The 12,127-nt window shown below is 36.8% G+C and overlaps 1 protein-coding gene across 2 annotated transcripts; it reads right to left on the minus strand.

Moving 5' to 3' along the window:
* On the minus strand, positions 1-12,036 carry rabep2 (rabaptin, RAB GTPase binding effector protein 2). Of its 2 annotated transcripts, XM_084114470.1 has the most exons (12): positions 11,763-12,033; positions 10,922-11,071; positions 7,288-7,376; positions 6,699-7,076; positions 6,285-6,380; positions 3,852-3,950; positions 3,653-3,763; positions 3,445-3,523; positions 3,030-3,085; positions 2,357-2,455; positions 2,155-2,271; positions 1-1,513 (listed from the first exon to the last, which is right to left on the minus strand). In XM_084114470.1, exons 1-12 carry the CDS (start codon positions 11,806-11,808, stop codon positions 1,409-1,411), a joined length of 1,425 nt encoding a protein of 474 aa, XP_083970596.1. In that variant the 5' UTR covers positions 11,809-12,033; the 3' UTR covers positions 1-1,408. The 2 variants fall into 2 exon arrangements, 1 of the variants encoding a protein (XP_083970596.1); XR_014606213.1 differs by lacking the exons at positions 1-1,513; positions 2,155-2,271 and having other exon boundaries at positions 3,030-3,304; positions 11,763-12,036.
* Positions 12,037-12,127: the final 91 nt, after the last annotated feature.

The raw sequence follows: 12,127 nt of genomic DNA on the forward strand, positions 1-12,127 counted from the left end.
TACCGTCTTTTAGTTTATTCTTAATTTTTCATATTTAATGCATTCAGATTTGTTACTAACATTGTGCTACATTTACATTAACATTTATTAGCCCCATTCAAACAGATTTAGTGTTTTATCACATATCATTAACATATCATTGATCTTCCACTGCTCATTGGCTCAGGCACCAGATACTTCATAATGAAATGATGGCTCTTTCCAGTAAAATGACTTTGGCCAGAAACTGAATGCACATCTCATTATTGTAGGGTAGATAATAGTATAGTGAGGGGTAACTGTAATACACAAAATATATGCAGATTTAAGTGATGACACCTTTTCAGCACATACTGAGTTTTCGCTTTGCCAGAGAACAATAAGTTGAGAGAACGTTTCCACAAAAATCATTTGAGGTATAAAAATATTACATGTTACATTTTCTTATGCTGTTTAAAGTTTTAATGTATTTATTGTAAAGTAAGATACATTTTATCTTTTGGTTTTAAGTTAACTGAAGGAATATGCTAACACTGTTGCTGGTGGTACTCAAAAGATTTCATCATGGCCGGGAACAATTGTAACACTAGTTATGAATAAAAATTTTATGAACTAAAAGATTTAAAATCACACAAATAAGCATGATTTCACTAGTAATTTCACAAAACATTAGATTCATATCTAGTCAAAAACTAGTTACACTTAAAATATATATTAAATAGTAAAATATTTTAGTAAAAATGATGCATCTCATTTCTAACAGTTGTATTCATTACCCACTTTTACTTTAAACAATTTTTACACAGCTAATAAAATAGATTAGCACCAAAAATATTCAGCAATTAAAGCCACATGTAATAATATTTGATATTATGGGTCTTTCTCAATACATGTTTATTAATGGTACTGTTACTTTGGTACATATATTTTATTTTCTTATAGCAAAATATGGCAGGTTGATCTATAGTAGTTTATTATAATGGGGGAAAATAATATTAATGTACAATTGACCCCAGTCTCCATCCCCAGTATGTTTTTGGTTTTGATTTTTGCTGGTGACAGGTGCTGATAATGAATTATATATTTATGTCTGTCAGTATCTATTAGGAAAGATTAGGCCAGCAAGATACAACTTACACTGCAGTAGCATTAAGTCTAGTACAGACAGTAGTTAGAATTTCACAAAATTCAAGTATTAGCAATTCCATTTTGTTCAGACTGATAAGGAATCATGTTTAGCCGGTATGTTTGAGATCATTAGAAGCATTGTGAATCCCTGTGTGCAGGAATGGTCTTCGATCAATGTCAATGCATTTCTTTTAATATAGGCAGCCCACCTCAACTTGGCCCTTTCTGAGGACCACCTCTTTGCCCACAGAGTCTCTTCCTTTTGGTCTTCCGAATGTCACCTGTTCTTATATTTATTGTTTTATGTGGCATCTGCAGGTAAATCAGTGACTTCTTCAATCTCCTCCCCTAGGATCTGCTTGACTTGGTTCAATGATTCTGCTTGGCGAATCTGCTCCAATTTCACCTGAGAATGCAGAGAGAGGAAATTACAGTTCTAAAGTATATAACTGGATATATACAAGACTCGTGAGCTCACTACACGACTGTCAGAATACAAAAATTGCAGCAGGACATTCAAGTCATGTCAAAAATTAATTAACTACAAAAGGTCATTATTGTTTAAAATAATTTTTACTTGTTTGAGGGCAAATTTTTTCTAATCGTAAAAATATTACACAATGTGTAATTTAATATGAATGTTGGGTTATCTTTTTTTTTTTTTTACATTTATTTTTAATCAAAGATTTTTTAAAAACAGACATACACAGAACACAATAATAAAATATATATGAATAATATTTTAGTTTAAAGTTGTTTTTTGTTCAGGCTCCCTCCTGCCTTATGCTCTCTCACTGAATGAGATACATTACTGTTGCATGGCTCAAACTACAAGAATGTAGCAATAAATTCAAACAAAATATCATGTGACACGTCAAAAATTGCATCGCTGAACTGCTCATGCTTAAAGTTTTAGTTGCAGACATCAAAGTGTTGTCTGCAATAGCAAAATCAGAGTAGAAATCATGTAGTGAGAGCACGTCCTTATGTATACATCAACAGAGACTGCATTGTTAGAAGAGTAAGAACTTCATGCTGATCCAGTACCTGCAGTGACTGTGAAAGATGCACAAAATCCTTCTGCACAGCCTGACTAGTGTCTAGCTGAGTGCGCAGACTGATCACCTGACTGCGATACTCTAAACACTGCTGCTGTAAGACCGCCTGAAAGATACAGAGAGATGTAAACTACTATGTAATAAAACTCAATCATACTTTACACACTTTACACACCAAGATGCAGGCCTACCTTCTCCTGGATGTGAGATTTGTTCTCTTTCTGAAGGTGAGCAAGCGCCACCCGCAGACCCTGCACCTCCACGCGACACTCCTGCAGCTCAGCCTTCAGCTGCACACACACAGATGGAATAATGGCTACGTTCTCACTGGAATACTGGCATAACGCGTCGTATATACACTGATAGTCTTTGAAACAGTTATGCAATATACAACAAACATTTTCAAAAGCACTATTCTACATGGTTGTCACATGGCCGTATTATGTACATGTTTAACTTTGTGAGTGCATACAATTATAAGGGATGAATGGGATTATTTTTCCATTTCGTAATCCAATTTTGTGTAAAAATGTCTTAAGTCTTCGCAATGTGATTAAATAATGAGATGATCATGTTATAAAAAAAAAGTATATTTAGAATTAGAATTTATATTTATATATATATATATATATATATATATATATATATATATATATATATATATATATATGTTTTATATACAACAACAACAACAACAACAACAATAATACACCGATGATATCACTGGAAATGGTAGGCCAAGTTGGACTAAAAGCAAAGGACCTAAACTTATAGAGAAATCCTACACAGGTTACAATGACACTGAAGTACAAACAAATGGGATTTGACATGTCAAAAGATATCTTGAAGGAATTATTTAATTACCTTTTCCCTTTGGATCTGTATGCGGTCCGTCTCTACTGTTAGGCTGGCAAGCTTGACTGAGGGAGAGAGATTTTAATCACAAACTGACACTGGGCACACTAAAATATCAACACCTACCCTCAAATAACAACTAGGATCTACACTAGAACTGAATAAAAGTCAAAGTATATGTGACTTGCCTTCTAAAATCTCTGGAGGAGCAGATGTGACAAGAAAGATGAGGAGAGGAGGAGGGAGGAGAACACATGCGTCAATGCAAAGAAAACATTCAAAAGCTTCAACAAACAGAACAAATTGGCAGACATGAATCATGTTTTATTGTGCAAAACTATACAGCTTGAATGCAATGTAAATCACTTTGGATCAAAGCATCTGCCAAATGCATAAATGTGAATGTAATATATTATAGACTGACCGCTCTCCTCTGTGCGTGTCTCCAGCTGTTCCTGTAGGTTGACAATTTCAATACGAAGCCTCTCCTCACAGTGAGCTGCCTATGTATAGAGATATACACTGACTTAAAGTCTCATAAGCACAAATACACACACAACATTCAATTCTTCCAGACCTCTGTCTTCCTTTCGTCAAATCCGCTTGTAAACATACTGCACACACTCGCTTACCTCTAGAGTTGGACTGTGGGGCGGAAGGCTATTTTCATCCACATCAGTGTCTTCACCTTTCAACTTGGAGAGCTCATTACAGACTCTCTTCTGAGAGTAAGACAGCTCTGCCTAGGTAAAAAAATACATGCAGACTCTTAAAGAGTTTGTGATCTCATCAGGATTTTGGCTCATGGAGTCAACCTACAGTACTACTAACCAATCTGCTCTGAACAGCATTTTGTGACTGGCTAAAAGATTTCTGTAGGTCTTGAAGGAGGGCCTCAGAAGTCTGCACCTGAGACTGAAGTAATGACAACTGCAATAAACAAAAACACAAAGATATCAATATATGAGAATTTGTTTTGCAAGTAATCATCTGCAGACATGCTATATCAGGGTGTATGCTCAGAGAAATTAAACCACATTAGAAAAATACAGTGGGTATAGAAAAGAATCACCCCCCTTTAAAATAATCACATTTTGTTGCTTTGCAGCCTGAAATGAAAACAGACAAAAACAATTTTTGTTTTATTCAGCTGTATTTACAACTTATAACATCCAAGTGAAAGATATAATACCAACTTGTCAGAAAAAAAAAATACAAATTAAAAAACAGAATCACTGAGTTGGAAAAAGAATCACCCCCCTCCTAAAAATGACTTGTAAACCCAACCAGGTGTAGTTAATCACCTTCTCAATAGCACACAAAGCCAACTGACTTTCAACTGTGATCAGCTGTGGTCATTTTGATTAGCTCAGCATGAAACAAGCTTTTCCTGAAGCATTTCAGTCCTTGGTAGTGCAACTGAAGAAAACAATCAACTATGGGTGGCAAGGCACTGTCAAAAGATCTCCGGGATAAAGTTGTGGACAGGCACAAGTCAGGAGATGGATACAAAAACATTTCAAAGGCTTTATCAGTGCCTAGAAGCACAGTGAAGTCTATTATTAAGAAGTGGAAGGTATTTGGTACAACACAGACCCTCCCTGGGTCAGGACGTCGCTCCAAACTGGATGAAAGAGCCAGGAGGAAACTGGTCAGAGAGGCTACCAAGAGGCCTACAGCAACTCTGAAGCAGTTGCAGGAATTCATGACAAAGAGTGGTCATTGTGTGCATGTGACAACAATATCACAAATTCTCCACAAATGTGGCTTGTATGGGAGGGTTGCAAGAAAAAAGCCACTCCTCAAGAAAGGCCACATGCAGTCACGACTGAGCTTTGCCAAAACGCACCTTGAAGATTCTAAGGCCACGTGGAAAAAGGTGTTATGGTCAGATGAGACTAAAATTGAATTATTTGGCCTCAACGGCAAACGATATGTCTGGCGAAAATCCAATACAGCTCACCATCCAAATAACACCATTCCTACAGTAAAGCATGGAGGTGGTAATATCATGTTATGGGGTTGTTTCTCTTCAGCAGGGACTGGAGCACTTGTCAGGATAGAAGGAAAAATGGATGGGGCAAAATACTGTCAAATTCTTGAGGAAAATCTGCTGCTCTCTGCCAGAAAGTTGTCAATGGGAAGAAGATTTACCTTCCAACATGACAATTACCCAAAGCACACAGCAAAACTGACCACACAGTGGTTGAAGGAGAAAAAGGTGAATGTCCTTGCATGGCCTAGTCAGAGCCCAGACTTAAACCCCATTGAAAATTTGTGGAATGACTTGAAGACAGCAGTCCACAAACGATCACCATCAAATTTAACTGAACTGGAGCATTTCTGCAAAGAAGAGTGGTCAAATATTGCAACGTCTAGATGTGCAAAGTTAGTAGAGACATATCCCAACAGACTAAAGGCTGTAATTAAAGCAAAAGGTGGTTCAACAAAATACTGAAACAAGGGGGTGATCCTTTTTCCAACTCAGTGATTGTTTTTTTATTTTAATTTTTTTTTCTGATATGTTGGTGTTATATCTTTCACTTGAATGTTATAAGTTACACTGAGTAAATACAGCTGAATGAAACAAAAACTGTGTCTGTCTTCATTTCAGGCTGCAAAGCAACAAAATGTGATTATTTTAAAGGCGGGTGATTCTTTTCTATACCCACTGTATATTATATTATATTATATTATATACATCCATTAAAAAGTTTGGTGTCAGTAAGACTAATACTTTAAGTAAAATTAATACCTTACATTAAATTGATCAAAAGTGACAGTAAATACTTTTATAACATTACAAACCATTTCTATTTCAATGAAATGCTGTTCTTTTGAACTTTCTATGCATCAAAAATATTTTATTTCCACAAAAATATTAAGCAACACAACTGTTTTTATCATGAAATAAGAAATTGAGCAACAAATCATCATGATTTATAAAGGATTGTGTGACACTGAAGACTGAAGTAATGATGCTGAAGATTCAGCTTTGCATCACAGGAAGAAATTACACTTTAAAATAGACTAAAGTTAAATCTTACCGACTCTAAAGTTTTGAACAATAGTAGATTATATAAAGTTGTATCTCAGATCATTTCCTTATCTTACAAAGGCGAGAATTTAAGACAGTTACAGTCCATAAGTGCAATGTAATCCAGACATAAGAGATGGTAAAATATTTTTTTGCATATCTGTGCTTTTTAATTTGTCCATGCCAAAAGATCTGTGGCGAAAGACAGGAACTGAGAGTTTCTGTACCTGTTTTTGTGTCTCTGTGCTTTGCACATCCAGTTCTCTCTCCAGATCAGCTTTCTGCTTTCGGAGCTCTGTCACCTCCTCTTGAAGCTCTACAAGCTATAATGGCATGGCAAAATATTCAACAAATAAGTTGAGAGTGATCTCTAACGCACAAACAACAGGCTAGAAATGTCCTACACTTTTTAAATGGTATGATGTTTTCAACTGTTCGCAACTTACTGGATAAGGGCTAAACTCATGAAGAGCAATTTCTAATTAATAAGATATTTTAGAGCCAAGTGTAACTAGGAAAACGTTCCATTACTTTTTAGTATTTTGCAAATTTCCAGGCCTGGTAACAGCAGTTTTAAAATGTCCTGATCCAGTTGTCCATGGCAATAAAAAACCTGCTTGAAAGACTAGAATTATACTGACATGTGCTTGCAATTTGTCCCAGTCAGCATGCGAGACCAGCCTGTGTCCTGGTGGTGGCAGGTAGATTGCTTCAGGCACCAGCGTTCCTGTGGACACCAGTGAGGCGGTGTCTTCTTGAGGAGGCAGATGTCGGGGCATGGAGGGAGTGTCCAGAGAGAAAGAAGACATAGAGGCAGAGTCACAATGCTGGGGGAAGTAGTCCATCATAAGGCCTGTTGTCTCTGTATCTGACGTCTCTCCCAACAGTTCCAGTGGATCAGAGTCGGAGCCTGAGCCCTCATGGTCAGAACCTCGCGGGGGAGAGGAGTCACCCTGTGTTCCCTCACTGTTGGGAGAGGTACCCTCCAGCTTCCCCTTTTTTAAGGTGCCCTTATTGCCCTACATGCACAATGAGAAGTAAGGAATGTGAAAGAGGGACACTGTAATACAGAAAGTGAAAGAAGTTTGCAATAATATGACTAGGGGAAAAATACTTGTTTCCTTCTTGAGACATAATATGTCAAAAAACACACCAGTGCTTGTGTCTCAGCCTGAGTCCTTGGATAAGAGAGAGAAAAAAAGAAAAAGAGGGACACAGAAACACACTAACCTTAGTGTCATGGGGCAGAACGGCTCTCCTCCACTGTGCTCGCTCTGACTGCAAAGCAGATAATCTGGCCTCATACTGAGCAGCTGTTTCTAAGGGGGGAAAATAACAGAAGAACTGGATGTCAAGGAATTGGAATCAGTCATTGAGTAATTATGAATTATAATTACGTTTAATTACATTGAGTAATTATAATTATGTATTACGCTTCCAGTTGTTTGGGTAAAATTCTACTTCATGACATTCAAGTTAGCAAATGGAATGGAAAATGCAACCGACTTCTGAATTGTGCGATGGCTTATCGAACAAAAAAAAAAATTTAGGGTGAGATTTTATTGTATCGATTGCATTTACATTTATGCATTTTGGCAGATGCTTTTATCCAAAGTGACTTACATTACATTCAAAGTATACTATACATTTTGAATCAGTTCAGTTCCATACTACACTGTTTGAGCAACAGGAATGCAGTTGTTAACTGGATTGTAAAAAGCAAGTGTTGCATTCAGGAATGGAGACCGATTTAGAGCGAACAGGTTTAAATACGTCAGCAGAGTAAAGTGATTCATATCACATTTTGATTGAAGATAAGGTAATTCTGATACTGCTGCAAAAGACTCTACCCTTTACAATTTCATTAGTTAGATATCTCATTATTTTAAAGTGGAAACACCCCCTACCCTTGATATGTGGATTTAAGAGGTGCTCAAGAAAACCAGATTCTCACTCACAGGCTCCTTAAAGACCTTTGATAAGGTATGGTGTTCCTTTTTGGATACTGTACTGGCAGACTCCATAGACAGTTAAGCTAAGAACCCTCTTTTATTTACATATTTTGGTATATATATATAGTGTGTGTGTGTATCAGACATTTTTGGTAGCACTTTAGTTTAGGGTCCAATTATCACTATTAACTAGTTGTTCATTAGTATACATATTACTTGGATATTGGCTGTTTATTAGTACTTATAAAGCACATATTAATTCCATATTCTGCATAAAAATATTCTACATCCATTAATCCTACCCAATACCTAACAACTTAACAACTACCTATTAACTATTAATAAGCAGTAATTAGGAGTTTGAGGCAAAAATCATAGTTAATAGTGAGAATTGTACCCTAATCTAAAGTGTGACCCAATTTTTATTTTTAATGGATATATTTGCATTATGTGTTTTTATGTAATATTCGGTTCTAATTTTATTTGTTTGTCAAGTATTTTATTTTACTACTTTTTTGTACATAATAGTTTCTTTGTTTTTTTTAATTAATTACAGCAATAATATTGCAGAGTCTCAACTAGTGGTGAATGGGCTTGTTATCTATACACTTGATATTCTGCGTTAAAAAAAATGCATCAAGAAAATAAGGCCAAAAAATTAAGTATAGTAATATACTTAAGTATAGTAAATTAAGTAAAGTAATAGTTCACTCCAAAAAATAAAATAAACTCTCATCATTTTCTCTCCCTTATTTCAAACCTGTATGCAGTCATTTATCAGTGAAACACTAAAGTAACTTCATAAAAATATCATAAAACTAGTCCAAATGACTTGTGTCAGAAGTCTTCTGATGTATTATATCAGCTCTGTGTGATTTAAGCCTAAGTCATTTTTCAATTATATTGACTGGATCGCAATGAAGAATTACTATAAACCAGAAGACTGAGAGAATACAGTTCCAAATTCTATAGACTCCTTTAAAGACACCATAACATAAAAACTGACAATTCTTATTTTTTATGGTATACTGTTGTGTTTATTATAAATGATTTATCTGAGTCAAATTCACGTGCCTTCTTAATCTTTGGCTTAAACATTAGCAATAAACATTTGCAATAATAAACCACTTAATGAAGTTTTGTTTTGTAAATCGTCGGACATGATTTTTACCACTTCATTAAGTTTTGCTTTGTAGAAAGCCGAATTTCGTTTTGTACAAATTGTATCTTAATTATAATAAATGTTTCATCAACCAATTGCATGTATTTAATAAATAAAATGATGAGTTTTGTGATGCGGTTGCGGATGAAATAATACCCCATCCGCGTATCTCTATCGATAACAACATTGAACACTACACAAATATTAATTATATTTTCTTAATTTAGGCGATCAAGTAGCTAATCATTGTCTGCTCGTTTATTCAAACTAAGTTGTGCTATAACGCCCCAACTTTGATTTGCAAATCATTCGACAATGTTTGCTAGCGTGAGGGTGGCAACAACAAGTCAAGGAGTGGAGTGACAAGGAGTGACAACCTGTCACTCACATGAGATTGCAGTGTAGGGCTGAGCAAATATGGGCAGAACTGTTTACTGCCCTAGTACTTCAGAAATCCTTTTAAAGGTGTACATGTGAATTAAACGTGGCACAATGGCCTTTCTCATCACAGTATGCTAATGCCTATCTAGTGCAGGGATTTCATCAATATGCTGATTGAGGACTGTTGGGACACTCCAGGCACAGGATGGTTCTGTCGGGAGAGACAGAGTCGTTTGCACCTCAATGACAAGCCTGTACCATTTGCTTCACAGGACATATGCTTTCAACTACATACAGTTTATTTACTAGTGTGTTCTAATATGTAGCCTAACTATGCCATGTTTGGTCTCATCTGACAGCCTATAAACTGAAATGAATGGTGGTGAACTTAATAGAGATATTAAAGTATCCTAATGTACAATCTAGGTACTATTGGTTAAACATGCATTGAGGAGAATATGTTAATGTTCTTCTCCCCCTCTGGATCACCACCCATTTGCCTCATCTTTTGGTTTCCTGTCGGCTGGTTTTGGTGTTGGTATTCCACTCATGTTTAACAATGCTTTGCTCAGGGTATAAGAAGGAAAGGTAACTGTTGATCTGGGAGAAAGGCTTTAACCCCGCCACTCCCGCACACCGGTGCGTAACCTCATAGAAAGGCTTTTACGGCCTCTTCTGCACGACAGTGCATTATTTGTTACAACCAAGTTTTCTATACAGTATGTTGTTCCATTCTACTGTCTGTATATTTAAACATGTCATTTAATAAATAACTTTGCCTGCTTTAAAGGCTTTGAGAATCTTTCCTTTTATCACTGATTATGCTGAAAGCTAAAGTGATTATTACTTTCGTTATCTCAATGTTCAGGTTATATCCTACATTTTCCTATCAGTTCTAAGAAAGACTTTTACCTTTAAAGAATAAGAGGTTAAAGAATAACAACAACTTTAATGGAGTCAGATTAATTATATTGGAGTCAGATAAATATTTGAATTATATACGTTATCTTTCAACTGCCTTTTGTTCCGATTATCGGTTAAAAAATAGCAGCGTAAGCTTACAGCCTTACAGTAGCAAAAGCAAACCACAAGGATCCAATGATCCAATCAATTCCTGATGGATAAAATCAAGTCCTGGCCTACATTTTTTCTTGTTTGAGAAATCGCTTCACTCGCTTCACACACATCACCATAGGGTAGAAAAGACTATCACAACTTCCATTTCATGCTGACTTTAAAACCAGTCTGTGGGCATTTCTGACACATACAGAAGCTCCACTTAACCAATCAACAATCCCCAAACAGACTTGTGCTTTACACCTTAGGTGGACCATACTAATGCAATCCCTCCCTCCCTCTCACTCCTCACCTCTCAGAGCCTCCTGCAAGGATTGGATCTCCTGGTCGCATTGTTTTTGCAGATCCTGCAGCTCCTCCTGTTTGCTCAGCTCACAGATCTTCGCCACACCCTGCCAGTGTTCCAGCTGAGCTCGGCACTCGATTAGCTGCGTCTGTAGTTCTGCAGGGAAACAATACAGAAGGACTTCTGAAACTCTTCTAAATAGTAGCCTTGTTCCCTTTCTTATCCTCCGTCTTATTTTTAAAGAATCGTTTAAAACAGGTGCATAATATGAAAACAGGTGCGTGACAGATAAGTGACACACATGAAAGAGCTCTAACGTTACTTCATTAACAAGATGGATTTTGCCAAAAGCAGATTAACCCTAAAAGTACTTGATTTGATTTGTCCAATGCCTATTCAAGATTTAAACCTGACACATGGCAAAGATTCTTATATTGACTCTAGTCGTAAACACCTGTTGATTTATGCTGCACCGCTTTTCTGCTATTATTCTTATCAATAGAAAACGGTCCACAATTTGTGTAAAACCCATATGTAAAATATAATGAGGCATGTACGCTTTATTTAAGCTTTGTCAGCTACATGAACGGATATGTTTGCAGGTCGAGCTCAAAATGGTCATTACTTACGGATTTATGCCATCGTGCTATCGAAATTATCGTAAATACTAGTTTTCCCCTCTCAAGTCGAAATTTAAATGCGACGAGCTCGTAATGACGACTTCAGAAGTGGGAAGTAGGAAATTTCCGATAGCCCATGAAGACAGCGTTAATCTAAAAAATCACGGAATAACTGACAAAAATGTTTACATCGACACACTGTAATTTAACATGTAACGTTACTATACCATCATTATCCTCACTGCGCGATGCTGGTGTGTCCGACACTTCCATGGTCTCAAGTCATTTGTCTCGATATTTTCGTTTCGTTTCGATATTTTTCCATTCGTCTGCATCCGTCTTCCTTTTCCTGTGTGAAGTGCAGCAGGGCCGGGCTTCAACAAACTGCACCAAGAGTTCAGGAAACAACTTTCCCCGGTTCAATCCTGCGGATGTTACCTAACCATCCTCCCTAGAGCCAGTCAGCGCCACACACACACACACACACACACACACACGCACACTGGTTTAAATCTAGTGAGCTGACCTACACAGACCGCGCTTTTGGGCCTCATAGGCGTCCGAAGACTGAGGGCGCGCGCCTGGCTGTGAT

Source organism: Abramis brama, assembly GCF_963993115.1.
Source record: "Abramis brama genome assembly, chromosome: 1".
Lineage (NCBI taxonomy): Eukaryota > Metazoa > Chordata > Actinopteri > Cypriniformes > Leuciscidae > Abramis > Abramis brama.

What these genes read in the sequence shown, in the direction of transcription:
- rabep2 (XM_084114470.1), bottom strand. Translation starts at nt 11,808, where the DNA reads ATGGAAGTGTCGGACACACCAGCATCGCGCAGTGAGGATAATGATG. An exon ending in GACACGCACAGAGGAGAGCG is followed by an intron (nt 3,086 to 3,444) that starts GTCAGTCTATAA and finishes TCTCTCCCTCAG; the next exon opens with TCAAGCTTGCCAGCCTAACA. An exon ending in ATCTTTCACAGTCACTGCAG is followed by an intron (nt 1,514 to 2,154) that starts GTACTGGATCAG and finishes CTGCATTCTCAG; the next exon opens with GTGAAATTGGAGCAGATTCG.